The 14,590-nt window shown below is 37.8% G+C and overlaps 1 protein-coding gene across 1 annotated transcript in view; it reads right to left on the bottom strand.

The window, feature by feature from the left end:
- Nucleotides 1-14,590, bottom strand: part of RFX4 (regulatory factor X4) — an 86,388-nt gene that overhangs the window by 54,875 nt on the left and 16,923 nt on the right. The window contains exons 2-3 of the mRNA XM_059847865.1: nt 12,221-12,307; nt 5,396-5,456 (exon numbers count right to left, since the gene is read on the bottom strand). Coding sequence (XP_059703848.1) covers nt 5,396-5,456; nt 12,221-12,307 — 148 coding nt within the window. The remainder of the gene's footprint in view (nt 1-5,395; nt 5,457-12,220; nt 12,308-14,590) is intronic.

Raw genomic sequence — 14,590 nt, 5'->3', positions numbered from 1 at the left:
ATTCAAAGAAACATTCCTTTGAAATGCCATTTTTTTGATGGCTGACCCAAAAAAATCTTCAAGAGATATTTACATACACACTTAACATTAAACCATAATTAATCTTGTCATTGATGGCATCAGTCATAGGCATCTACAGTCACAACTGTGCTTGTCTGCCTTGCTGGGTAAGGGAAAAGGTTAGGTGCAACTTCCTCTTAATTGTATTAAAAAATAAATACGTATTCTCAAAAAAAAAATCCAGTTTTACATTAAATAATCCCCTGCCATTTGTTAGCTGCAGAACACCTTCCAAATATCTTGTTTCTCTCCTTCACTGCCTTTTTCAGGACCTACCTACCTTCCATTTTAGTTATCATGATCATTTGTGACTGCAAACTATTTTAATAAGATATCCGGCTAGATGAATGGAATCAGTTTGTATGGGCAACATCTATTCTTCCCTGGTTTCTACAGAAATATCATCATGGCATCTTTCCTCAGTTTCATAGTGGTCTAACAAAACCTCCTTTCAAAACCTGGAGAGTTCGTTTGTATACTATAGCTGCTAATTGGAATGTCAGCTTCCATGACCAAGACAGGAGAGAAAGAAAAGCAGTTAATTATTTCTCTTCATATCTGATGAATTTTTCTCTTTTTCTCCTCTCTTTCACAGAGAGTCATTAGTCTGACACTGAACAATGAAATGCCCCATTATACCTGATCTTTTTTTTTTAATGATCAAAACCCCATCTTGCTCCACTTCTTTTATTTTCCTGCCTTTTATTTAACAACTTTATCATATTTTGAATCCAGCTTCATTCTACAGTATTGCAGAAAAATAATGAATGCAATCTCCTACCTAACAAACCATTACCAGTTATAAAATATACTTACATATATATATATATATAAACATTTTATTTAGTGCTGTAATAAAGCAATGTGAAATCCAGTAGCTCACAATGAGACCTTTTGTGCCACTACAGTATAGGAGTAAAGCCCCTAATCCTTGCACAGGAATGACAATTTTATCTGTCCCTATTACTGCTTCCCTCCAAAATACACTTACATAGTTCTAGATTAAATGAGATTATTCTATGTCAGAGTCACATCTGTAGTGTTGTTACAGATTTATTTTTATATTTCAAGACCACAGAACAACTGTGATGTTAATCACTGTTAATCACATAGATTCTAGAACAGATTAATTTTTATGGAGTATAACAACATATAAGGAAGTGAGAATCTGGGGAGAATCTATTCCATCGCTATGCTTTACCTTGCTCTTTTAAAATTATTTTTATAAATGTTGCAGCAAATAGAATAGTTTTGTTGACTTTAGCTTCAAAATACTGTTATTATTCAGAGTACCTACACCGTAAGCCAGGAAACTGGGGGGGTTAGGTTGTCTGTACTTTGAATAATTCTGGGTTTGGGGAAGTAAACACACACACACACCAAAATGAAGTAAAATAAAGTTTCACACTTAGACCTTGGGCAACCAGTTCACCACTGAAATAAACATGAACATTTTAGAGCCAAGCTATAGCTTTACAGATGATAATGATATACATATGATAAAGAACACGGAATAAGCACAGAATACTAAGTATTGCTATATTCATGCCTTAACAGTTCAAGTCAAGCTTGTGTAGTTTCCCAAATTATGATGTATTTGGCAGTTTCCTCAATTATGATGTATTTGGCAGTAATGCTATATTTACCAGGCCTTTCTCTTCGTTTTGTGTCATCAATGAAACAAAACAAAAGCATCATTCCTGTTTCCAGGAAAAGACCATTTAGCCAGGCTGACAGCCATCCAGACATGATTCTTGGCTTCTTCAGCTATTCTTCATCCTCCACATTTAAAATGTTCAACATATTTCACCTTTGGAGAGGCACAGACATTAAGGATATCTCCCCATGGGATTGATACAATTTGCTCTTTACAGCACTATTCCAGACAAGGAATAACTAATAAAGCTGATGGCAATATGAACCAGTGAGTAAATGCACTTATTTTGCTTATGTCTTTGCTGTGCTTTCTCTACTCCTTTCTTCCTCTTTTTTTTTTCCACCTGACATTTCCTCACTTTCTGTTTTTTGACACTCCATTGCCTTCACTAGCTCCAACTGGTAGTAGCATCTAACAGTAAAAACGACCAGTTTTGCTTGGCAGACACCAGATGCTGCAGACAATTGTGAGGTTTCCATTTGCCAGAACAAGGGCAGTTTGGCACTGAATCCTGAAAACAATAATTTACCCCACCAATTCCACCTCTTGATCCAGCCGAGAGTTCATTAGAAAACAGGACACATGCTTGCCCAAGGAATACACAGATACATTTTTTAGTCTTCCCTGAGTGTGCAAATACTTGTTGTGAGGGCTGATATTCTGCTTTTGGCTGGGAAAGGGTTATTTCTTTTCCGAGTGGCTGGTACTGTGCTGTGATTCGGGTTTAGTATGAGAATAATGTCGGTAACACATTCAGGTGTTGTTAAATTGTGCTTACCCCAAGTCAAGAACTCTCCAGTCTCCCACACTGAGCCAGAGAAGAGCAGCATAAGAAGCTGGGGGTGCCCACAACAAGACCAGCTAACCTGAAGAGGCCAAAGGAATGTTCCATACCACAGAACGTCACACCCAGTAAATAATTTGGGGGTAGCTGGCTGTGAGGTGCTGATCACTGCTCAAGGACAAGCTGGGCCTTGGTCAGTGGGGGGTGAGCAACTGCATTGCACATAATGTTTTTTCTTGGATTTGATTATTCTTTTTCATTTTCATTAACACTATTATTATTATTGTTGTTGTTATATTTTACTTTAATTATTCATCTATTCTTACCTCAGCCTATGGGTTTTACCTTTACCTTTTCTCCTCCCCATCCCAGTGAGAGCAGGGAAGGAGTGAATGAGCAGCTGTGTGTTACTTACTTGTTGGCTGAGGTTTAACTACCACACCTGAGCAAGCAAAATTGTCCAGCATGTAAAGCTACACCTCCAGGAAGCGCTCTGTGCAGCAATTCTACAGTGCTGATCACAACAGTTTACCAACCTGGGTAAACTGGGTGCTGGGTTCTACTGCAGTACAAATAAAGCAGTGCTAATGTGTCTGACTTCCTAGAACAGTGGAAACTGCACATCTTCACCCAAAATAAGCTTGCTTCTTTAGCAGTTTGACCCTAACTTTTGAGCTTCTCATTTTATTTAGTATATCAATTTCTCCAGGAAATACCAATTCAAAGCTGCAGTACATATGTTGAAAAGCATATGGAAACTACCAGAAAACTGTTCTGTAGGTATGGCTCATAAGCTGGGAAACTTTTAACCTACGTGCCTGTTAATAAATTCAGCCAATTGTATAATTCAGTTTGACAGCAGCTGAAGATTTTAAACATGAAACTTCTTTGCTTTCTGTTAACTCATGGAATTTTGGATTGAAGATGAATGGAAGAAATTGCAGATACTCCAGAAGACTCAAAGGGGAGAATATGTGACCTACTTCAACATGTAAGAAACATGTTGAACAGACAGGTAGTAAGCCAGTACACTAGCAAGAGAGAAGGGAAGAAGATGCAAGCAGCCTTTTCAGAACCAAAATTCTAGAATTCTACTGCAAACACAGCTGAATGAGCATTAGTGTGCACATTACATTCCAGCAGGGCTCAATATCCCAGGAGTTTAGGGATTTACTAACCTTTATGACTGACAAAGTTTGAAAGCATTTGGCAAAAGACTGTTTACAGTATTTGCATGTTTTCTGTTGGGAACAGTATCACTGGATGTTCTAATTAATGCCAACTTCTTGGCTACGACATTATTTGCTCCTGTGGAAAAGGCTCTTAACTGACCTCACTGCAAAATAAACACTGCTCTGAATCTGGGACTGGTAAGACCTGATTACTATTTTATTTTAGCTAGATAGTTCTTTATTATCCTGTTTGAACTGTGTTGAAGCTGTGAGAGTGAATAATGAAAAATAATAAATTACCACTATGACATTTCATTATTATATTAATAATTTTCTCTCTGTCTGTAGTTACCTTTCTTGAGTGTCTGTTAAAGAAAAGTCCTTCACTTTTCTTGAACTGCTGAAAAACAGGACTTTTGTGATACAAATAGGTACAAAGAAACAATAGCTCCAAACTAAATGCCTTTATTTATATTTGCTCACCTCATTATTTGCATTGAAAGTGTCTATAAATTTCTGAATACTGGCAGCAACCTATTCAAAATCAACCCACAAGTCTTGAGATTTTTTAGTCTAAAAATCCTCACCAATCAACTTTAAAAAGCAAATAATCTAAATTATTTAAGAAATAATGGAAATCATTTTTGCATGTTTCACAGTCATGTAATTTCGCAGGCAGAAAAAACGGAGTAAAATACACTGAATGAATTATTCTTTTCTGGTTTTTTCAGTGAAATCTCCCAAGAGACTGACAGAAGCAGAGAAAGAAGTTTGCTAACATTTTGCTTTAAAAAATGCACATTTTTTTTACCAATAATCTTATCTTTTCATCCAGAAAGTACAAGAAGTACTTCAGGTACTTATGGATAAAGTAAAGGCCTTTCTCTAAAAAGGCTTAAAACAAGCTAAAGACCATGGGCTTTCAGATAAGCATGCTCAGAGGCTTCTCTGTAAGAGAGCTCTGCTTTGCCAGATATATGGAACCTCTCGAAAGATACTTGATGACTTACAATATTAAGAAATCTAAACAAGAATTAAATATCTAAATCAAGGCAAAAGTCAGCAAAAGTCTAAGAGAAAGCCCTATAGCAAGGGATGTCAGAATTAGAGGTACACATCACAGAACATGCAGACTAAAATACTGCTGCAAATCACAGGGAACAGCATTTATTTATTTTTATAGCACTGTAGACTAACTCTCAAACTATCATCTCTCTCTTCCTGATTACCCTTTTTTCTCCTCACTAACTTTGCAAGGAGATTTTGACAAATTAATCAAACCTCAAACTCTTTCCTTTTGTTGTCTTCTACGTTTAATTACAGAGATCTCATGTCAGTAAAACAGCTGGTAAGGGTGGGCTTCATCAGACAGTGAAACAAATGTGTCTTGAAAAAAAATCTCAGGACTACTACTCAGTACTGTACTTTCTTTTTACAATAGATGTAGCAACGATGACAAACCACAAATAATCAGCTGGTAGGGTGACAAATAAATACATTAAGTAGATTTTCTAAACTGTATCAGAAGTTTCCTCTGTCCAAACAAATCCTGTAAGACATTTGTTGAGAAATGCTGTACAGGTTAAAAACGGGCACATGAAACACTTACAGTGAAAGGATCTATAGAACTCTAAGATGGCCAAGAGCTCTAGTCCGTCATCTGGAAAATGCATTAGAAAAAGCACTAATAGATTTTCTTGATCATTTTAAAAGGCATCTTACCATTGCAGTGTAGCTGGAGTTGAATGCGGTTTTGATGCTCTATTATTTTCTTTTTCCTCATCTGTTAAGAAACAAACAAAAAAAACCTGTGTGATTTAATCAGGAATTTATCAGGAATTCATGAAATGTTTTTTTAAAAGGAATAATTTTTGAATGGAAAGAATTTTTTTAAGCAATTAAAATAAATTTTAAAATAATTAAAATGTGCTCAAGTGCCAAAGCTTTCTCAAATTCTCTAAAATTCAGAAATGTAAATAATGATGTTCCCTAAACTACCATCTGTAGATACTGGTTAAGGCAGTAAACACTGCAAATATCACTGATAGCAGGAGCAGAGTGGTGCCTAGGAATATTGACATTGAAAAGGATAAATTTATATGGAAAAAAAGCAACTCTTAGATCTCTACCAGCATGTGAGAACATGCAAACAGTTTCACTCACTGTTGCCTTAGATAAGTTTTGTATTAGATAAGGCATTTAAACTAATGGGGTACACCCATTGTTTGACCCTGCATAAGATAATTATTAGATGTTTATACATTTACAGGGACTAATTCTGAAAGAGAATAAGTGTATATTCTGTAATATACTTTATTCCTTTTCAGGTGATTTCTCTGACAATTTTCCCCATTAACTGTTTCCAAGGAAACTCTGGTTTGCCGACTTTCCAAAAATTCAGATAAAAGATGAATAAAGAAAAAGGTAATTAAAATAAAACTTCAAATATTGGATTCTTCCTAGGAGGCATTTGTTCTTTTAAAACAATTTAGATATATGTATAGAATAATACTGACTAAATCATGTTTTATTAAACATATAAAACGTTCCTGGGTGAAAGCTGAGTGGAGCACAATCAACAGCTCCAGAATGTTATTATTTGGGAAACAGTGTTGTATCAAACACATTTTGAGATTTTAACAGCTTTGTCCCCGATGAAAGCATTCAGCATAGATGGCTTTGATACCTAAACAATAGGGTAAACCTGTACACCATGCTGCAAGTCGCATTTCTTCATAAAATTAACTTTTAGAAGTAATTTAAGCGAGCCTTTAGGATGCGGGATCTTACGGGAGCAGGGCTATCTCCTCTGCACATTGGACCCTCTTGGGAGGCCTTTTGAGTTGCGCGGGGAACAAGTAACATCCCGGCTTGGAAGGCTCTGCATGCAGCCCTCGTCCCCCAGGATTTCTTGCCTTACCCAGGGGAAGCTGTGCCAGCCGAATATCCTTTATCCCGCAGCCGCTCCCCTGAGCGCCAGCAGATCCCATTCCGCAGCCCCCCCCGCATCTGTATGACAATGAGCCCCTAATTATTGGGCCGCACACTCCCTCCCTGCCTTTCAGGGTCCGCTTTTATTCAGTGCACAGGACCAACATACACATCTCAAATCACTTTTTATGTTGCGGGTTTCGTTTGTTTTTCCTAACCAGGCGGTCGGCGTGCAGCAAACGCGGGCACACGGGGCCTGGATGCCGAGGGGCCGTGGCTGCCGCCCCGCACGCCCAAGGACCTGTCATGGGATGGCTTCCCCCTGTGCTAAGGGAGCTGAATTCCCCTCTGGATACGTGGCAGACATCAAACTTCAAGTCAATACCTAAGTTACACAATATCTTTACACCCTTTCCATGCCCCACCCCCCCCAGCTGTTTTTCACTTGCACTAAGAGTGACCTGCTGCGAGCAGGTGCTTTACCTAACCTGCCCTCAGACATGCTTCAAGCCAGCTATACTCAGCTCCTCCCACTCAAATCCTCCCTAAGGATTTCTTTTAACGACACAGAATAACAATTAGGTCATAAACTTCAATTTATGTCTCCTTCCTCACCTATGTCTGCCTCCTGGGGATCCTTCTTAAAGACCCCTCAGCATCCCCCCACAACTGCCCCTTAAAACCAAGAAGAAAAAGATGGATTTCAACTGTAACTCAGAAAATTTCTTTAAGCATTAATTTCCATTGAACAATTGGATTTTCAACAAAGCTAAATTTTTCACAGAGTTAGTGCCTGTCACCCCATAGTTAATTCTCTGTACAAGAAAATAGTGCAACTTTTTTTTTTTTTCTGTCAATGAACCAGCTGCCAGCCAAACTTTCACTTCTCTATTAAAAAGATGGAAAGGGTTGCAGATGGTACAGGAATAGATGGGACCTAGAAATACAAACTTTCAGTATTACATATAAAAGCTCTTAATTCTACCTTGTGTAGTTTAACAATATAATCTCATCAGATAATGGACTAGCAGAAAATAATAAATAGCTTTATACTTTATATTTTAGCTGTCAGCAGGGCACCTAATGGTGTCCATATCAAGCAGAGAACGTATAACTTTTGACTCAGGTCTGACACCAGATCACTTTGTCTAGCATGAAAGAGGGAAGGGAAAACAGCATTTCTTACTTTTTGGCCTGTCATTTTATCAATTCACATCAAAACAACACTGTAGATTAAAATAAAAGCATACCTTTTAAAATGCAATACTTTTAAAATCTAACCTATTTTGTAGAAAAGGAAATAAAGTCACTGAAAAGAAGTCCTGCTTCAAGGTACAGTCAAAGAAGAGACATCACAATTCTTCTGTGACAAATCCAAAAGGTCTTGAAGTCACAAGGAAAAATCTTGTTCAATTCACAGTTGCAGGGATTCACACAAAGCACCCCAGGGAGAAACCCATGTAGTGTACTCATGCCACTGCCAATAGGAGGACTACCAGCATCCCAAGGAAAAGTGTCTTCAAGGTACTTGATAAGGTGGAAAACCTGGTACTCATCCCAAACTGAATGCAGATAACAGCTTAGACAACTGCAAGTAAAAGTCTCAGCATAGAAGGGGCCTTCAAACATAAGAAAACTAGGAATCAATGATGTTTTAGAAAAACAGTATTTGTTGGCTCACAGAGATACCAGAGGATCCCTTTGTCCCAAACTCCATGGAAGTTCTTTTGCTAACTGCTCCATCTTACTTCCAAAATTCTGTTTCAAAGCCACTCAAGTAGAGTCCTGGTTTTATCTTGTGCGTGTTTGTATCTTTATGGCTTTCCCAAAGCTCTCAGTGGGTTCCTCTTAACTTTTGCTGTCTGATTCTAGGCACAGCTCAAGGGATTTCTTTCTTCTTACTGCAAGACATGGAGACAACAGAAGCTGTGCTCAGCAGCTTTGAGCCTGCTGCATTAAACACAGGGAGTGGAACAACCTGAAGCGAAGACACAGCTTTTTTGTAATGTGTTGGTGTTAGTCTGTTTATCGTAACTAAAATGGAGCTAAGTTCTTCTTTCCACTGTGGAAGTAATTGGAAAGCCCTGTACTTTCCAGAGCTGCCTGCATGTGTCTCAAAACCAAGAAAGAAACTAACATGCTGTTACTATCTTTATATAGATAAAATCCTTCCCTTAGTTCAGGTAGTTGCACATTGTTCAGAGGAATATCCTCTTCCTCTGTACCGCCTGCAGGCCAGATTCTGACTGTTCTCAGAAGTGATTTGGCCTTAGCCAAAAATAAATTAGAGTAGTAAGCTATTTTGTCTCCTATTTACATGTAGCCATAAATGAGATTCAGGCTCATTAGCATGTATTCCATGCTCTTAGAAAAGTGGGAGATTTTAAAAACCGCTGAGAAATATGGGAGCATAGTTTTCACTGAGTAGGTATAATTGAAAAAGAAGGAATTTTCTCCAAGGAAAATTTTAGTGAAAGCAAGTAGCTCTTTTTTAAACTTTTTTTTTTTTTAATAGAAGAATAAGAGGTTTACTTCAAACAAAAAACAAAGCTGCTGGGTAAGTCATTACAGCCAGTATGAATATGGGTTTTGAACACCACTTTTGAAGCACAAAAAGTAGTCTGAATATTTTCTTTTATCTCATAGGAAGTTTACACATTCACATTTCCAAATTAGCAAGACAATTTGGACAAGCAACCCTCCCACTTCATCAAGAAACATCATAATTCCTTCCCCACAGAACTCAAGTTGAAACTTTTGTAAGCCTTTATTTGTGTTCTTCCAGATCTCTATTTCAATTTGGATAATCTGGTTTAATGCACAGTACACAGAAAATGTTATTGAGTTGGTTTTTTTCAGTTATTGGCTACAAGATTGTACTGTTCCCTTTTCCTGTAAATTTTTGACTAATATGGAATATGGAAGTGGCAGCAGGAAAAATGTTTTAAAAGCTGGAAAGTGAAATAAAATGTAGTGATAATTTTTACATTAGAATGTAAAAACTGTGGTTTGGAAGACGTCATAAAACATTCCAAAAGGGTAAGAAGCACTCCAAGAAGCACAGAGATTATGTGAATCCATGGCTATGAGTCATCACTTCCTTTCCCAGTGTAATGCAGGTTCAGGAGGCCTGGGGGTATCTGGATAAGAATGGAAGATTGCAAAGAATCCCTGTGGCTTGAAGTATGGTTCTGTAGCATACTTCAGCTGTAGAAAAGGAGACCAGCAAAACTATTACTCCTGTTCTAAACCCCTATGAACTCTAAAATTATCCAGGAAAAAAAGAGTCACAAGAGCAAGCATTATGCCCAGGAAGAATATTAATGGTTCACAGCACAAGTTCTCAATCTTCAGAGAAGCCAAGGCCAAAAAAAAAAAAAAAAAAAAAAAACAAAACCCACCCCAACTGAAAACCGAACCCACATTTTCCTTGGTAGTTCAGCCAACAGCTGCCTCATGTATGTCATGTATGTAGAGACAAAAAACTGGTCAAGAGAAAGGTGGTTTAAACTTTCTTTTGGTTGCAGATGAAAACTGGACCCACACTGACAACAGCAATTCGGCCACCATTCTGAAGAATTCAAATAGGGTTATGTGGGTTTTCTCAAAACATTTTGCCTCCTGCTTTTGTTTGTGAAATATATGACAGAGGCTGGACAAAGAATGACATGACGATTTGGAAATTTCTGGTTGGTTTTTGGGTGGTGTTAGAAAAATGTTAGAAAGACCTCGATGGCTAAAAAGGAGCACATAGGACAATGATTTCTACAGTGAAACTTCTAGTTTGTTCTGGATTTCACAGATTATTGCTGTGGCTTATATTGCTTTCCTACTTCTTCCTCTTCACCTTCTCCCCTCCCTCACCTCCCCCTCAAAACAAGGATGACTTTTCAGGTGGATTAATTCTCTTATCTGCACTGCAGATATGCTGGTAATCAGTGCAAAGGAAGCATCTGGAAGAACTGGCTATTAAGAAGGAAGCTAGATAAAAATCAACTCTGCCTCTCATTTGGGTTTCCATTATATGCTGTGACAATGTCTTCTGCACACAAATAGAGGAACAAATTAATTTATGTATTTGTTTTACCAGTTCTAAATTCACTGCCTTTCATCATCATTGCTTGCCCCTTATTTCCAGAACCAGAAAACAGAACGAGCCACCATGCCATCTTCTCAATGCCACTGTCTGAAACACCTGCTCTTGTTAATCACAGGTCCTCATTTTACTAGCCCCAGCTATGTGGAAGTTTCTCATGCTCATAATTTAAGCACATTTAACAGTCCTGAATTCTGACCCTACAAAGAGTCTGAAGACACATCTCATTCATTACAGATTCCTTCCATCACTTTCTCAGTAGCATCAGAGTGAAATGAACTTGGAGTATCTCACAGGTTCTCATAAGATTCAAAATTACAAGCTGCTGTTTTTATTTTCACTATAGTCCACTATAATTTTTAAAGATAAATTAATTTCTATTCCTTAATTTTTAAAAACAGAAAACCCCAAACCTCTCCCAGTTTCATTGTCAATTTTTAAAGATTCTTGTGCACAGTTCTTAGCTTGCAAGTCATGAATAAATACCTTTCTTCTACTAACATCTTCCTTCTCCTTCAGAAATATTCCCTCAAAAGATATCCCCAGACAAATGAGAGTAAGGCACAATACAGCAAGTTTCATGATCCATTACAATATTGTGCTACAGGGCATGTAGTTTTACCATATTGTCAAAATAAATAATTCTCTTAAAATTAAAAAAAAAAAAAAAAAAAAAAAGTAAAAGGGAACTGCAGCAATGAAGTTATTTAAAATACACTTTTAAAACACATATTTATGAAATGTAAATTAATAGTTACTGGATTAAGAATTCCATCTGCATTAATATCTTATAATGTGAATATATGAATTCTGGAGATGAAAAGTAGCATGAAGAATATTTTGCTTTAGGCAAATTAAGCAGAATAGAAATTACATAAACAGGGAAAACTAAATGGTAGGCTAGAAATTGTCTTGCAATTTTAAAAACAAAAAAAATTGGTTGTTCTAAATTACTTTGAAATCATTTTGATTACCTGCTATTGTTAAAAATCAAGATCTAAAATTACTATCACTAGAAAAGAAAAAAAACTAGTTGATTTAAAATCAGATAAATTGATAAATTTTCTCCCTCTCTGTCTAAAAAGAAAACAATATCATGTTTTAGTAAGTGATTTTAATCTCACAATTGTTTAATTATTAACGGAAAGATTTTTTTAATTTATGTTTTGATATAGTAGTCTTGGAAAACAGCACATTTTTTCCTCCTATTTTGACCACATGGTGGTCAAAAGCAAACAGGTGGTCTTTCTTCTAAGCTGGTCCTAACAGCACATTTCAACCTCTATTCAGTGACACACAGATTCTTCATATTGTTTTAACCAATAAACAGTACTATTTCCTTTCAAAAAATGTAAATATCACAGAAAAAAAAATTAATAAAACTATTGAGTATGTCAAGTGAGTTGACTCCTTAAAATAAACAGTAATAAAAATTTAATAGAGCTGTAGCAACTTATATAACAGGAAATGAGCACTCAGATATGTTCACATTCACTTTAAATGAATGACAAGTTACTTACTTTCATCATTAGAAACATTCCCCAGAGAGGTATGACTGGAATAACGTTTGTTTTCACTTTCATTGAGACATCGTTCAATCCAACTCTCTGAAAAAAAAAAAAAAACACAACAAAAAACCCCCACTCTTTTGTTTTTGTTTGTCTTTGCATAAAATATAAACTTGCAACAGATAAATCTAAATAAAATGTCAGCATTCAACAGATGATGATCTTGAACATTTGTATTAAAATATGCTTGGTCTGAGGATATTTAGCAAGAAAATCAATCTTGCTTTTAAACTTAGCTGTTGCTTTCTAGCTTAATTTTTTGGGTGTTTTTTTGTTTTTGTTTTTGGTGGGTTTTTTGCTTTTAAGCTACAGAGGCTGAAACACTTCTTTGTACAAAACAAAGGTCCTCGGGATATTCTGTCCCCCATCACATGATACGTTAAAAAATAAAAATCAAATGAAACACGGAAATCACACTAGTTTTCAAGTATTAGTCTAGCAAAGGCTTATATCCTCAAGTATTCCTGCTGGTTTAGGAAGAAATCTTACTGGGTATAAAATCAATCATTCATGTGAATTTTGGTTAAATCAAGGATCAAATGGTGCTCTGTGAAGCCCAGTCCTACAACCTCATTCACATTGGTAGAGTCCCAGGCACTGAGATCTTTTCCTCACTGGTACAAGTTCAATGTAGCAAGTTAGCAGCCACTGCAATGCTCAAACCTTTGTCATCCCACAGTGCAAATGAAACCACTCTTGTTCCTCCCTGTTTTTCAATACCAGTCAGCTGAGTTGCCTACAGCATTACATTGATTTGAATCCACTCTTCTTCCTGGAAGCTATAACTTATGTCCACTGATGACTCTAGAGGATGCACCAGGCTCAGCAGAATATACTGTTACAGATCTTCAGGGCAAAAGTTACACCTTCTTATGTGTTTCCTTAGACAAAGTATGAGCTATGAGATCTTGAGTTTGTCTAAATCCCTAGGTATTGCTACAATAAATTTACCTCCCTCGTAAGATTATTTTTCAAGGGTGTGAACGTGGGCAGAAACGAGTTTATGCTCAGAGTGGTGGTCAAAGCAAGAAAAAGAAGGGATAGATGGAAGTCTGCAAGGCAAGCCTGCAAGTTATGACAGAAAACAACCCTACTGAGTGAAGAGATGCACAGGAAACCAGGGGAAACAGGCCTCGCTGTCAGCAAATTGCTAGAGCCAGAAACACCTTCAAAGACATGGAAACGGCTCCAGATTCCTTTCCATAACCCCCCCACCAGCCACCAAGCTACCTGCACAGCACAGGCAGTAGTCTGCCAGCCAGCAAAAGCCCATCACAACAGCAGGCCTGAAGGGAAAGCAGGAACCCAGCATCTTGGGAAAGCTGCCCATCTGGTTTATAGAAGATAAAAGTTGGTATGACCTAATTTCAGCACTAGATGACACTAAACAAATAAATGGTCATGGCCAAATACATCCTGCATGAAAAAATGCTTTTTAAACCCAGGCAGTTGTATAAACCGGTGCATATTCCTCTGTACACATCCCCACCACTGCCATGTAAACAAAAGGGCAATGGCACCTGTGCAGAACCTCAGAAAGGGTGTGCTGAGAACCCTTCAGAGCTGATTTCCAGGCCCTGCCATGGGATTCCAGGTACTGTTGCTTTGTGTGCTTGTGGTTTTCAGGCATTGTTGTGGCAGCTCCAGGCTATTTGCACATCCCCCCCCCCCCCCTTATTCATAGTAGGAACATGCTGCAGTGCTGCCTTCACCAATATAAGCACGTCCCTGTGTGCATCTTCCTCATTCACCATCACATTTGTTCCTAAGAAGTCTCAAAGGCTGCTCCCTTAAGGTACTTCTCTGAAAACCATTAAAAAACCCACTTGTTGGCAATAGATTTTTAAAGGATATTTCTTCTCCCATCAAATTCAACACAGCCTTGTTTAAAAATCACTGGAAGGCTGCTGACACCACGACATAAAACCTGCCAGCAAGGCCTGTGCTGTGAAATCAGCCTCTGCTCAGTTACAAACCCACAAGCCGGCAGTGACTCCAACTTGGAGGCTTTTCCTGCTTGTGCTGCTCAGCTGCATAGGGTGGGGATGTATCACCTCCTTGTCTGAGGGCCAACACAAGGATATGGCTGCTTTCTGCCAGATTTCTTTTGCTGCCCTAAAAATGAGCTCACAGCATCTTCCCAATCCCATTTTAGTACTGTGAGCTGTCTCACAGGTGAAGAGAAACTTGCTGCTGGGGGCAACATCAGAGACAGGTGCAAGAAGCCTTGGGAAAGATTACCCTACCTCCTCCTCCTCCTTTCAGCACACAGCCATGGCTGTATATAATTCCCTTGGCTCCGAGCCCAGCTGCAGGGAGTAA

Source organism: Haemorhous mexicanus, chromosome 5 (assembly GCF_027477595.1).
Source record: "Haemorhous mexicanus isolate bHaeMex1 chromosome 5, bHaeMex1.pri, whole genome shotgun sequence".
NCBI lineage: Eukaryota > Metazoa > Chordata > Aves > Passeriformes > Fringillidae > Haemorhous > Haemorhous mexicanus.
Note: the sequence above shows the minus strand (reverse complement) of the source record. Positions and strands in the feature narration are given on the sequence as shown.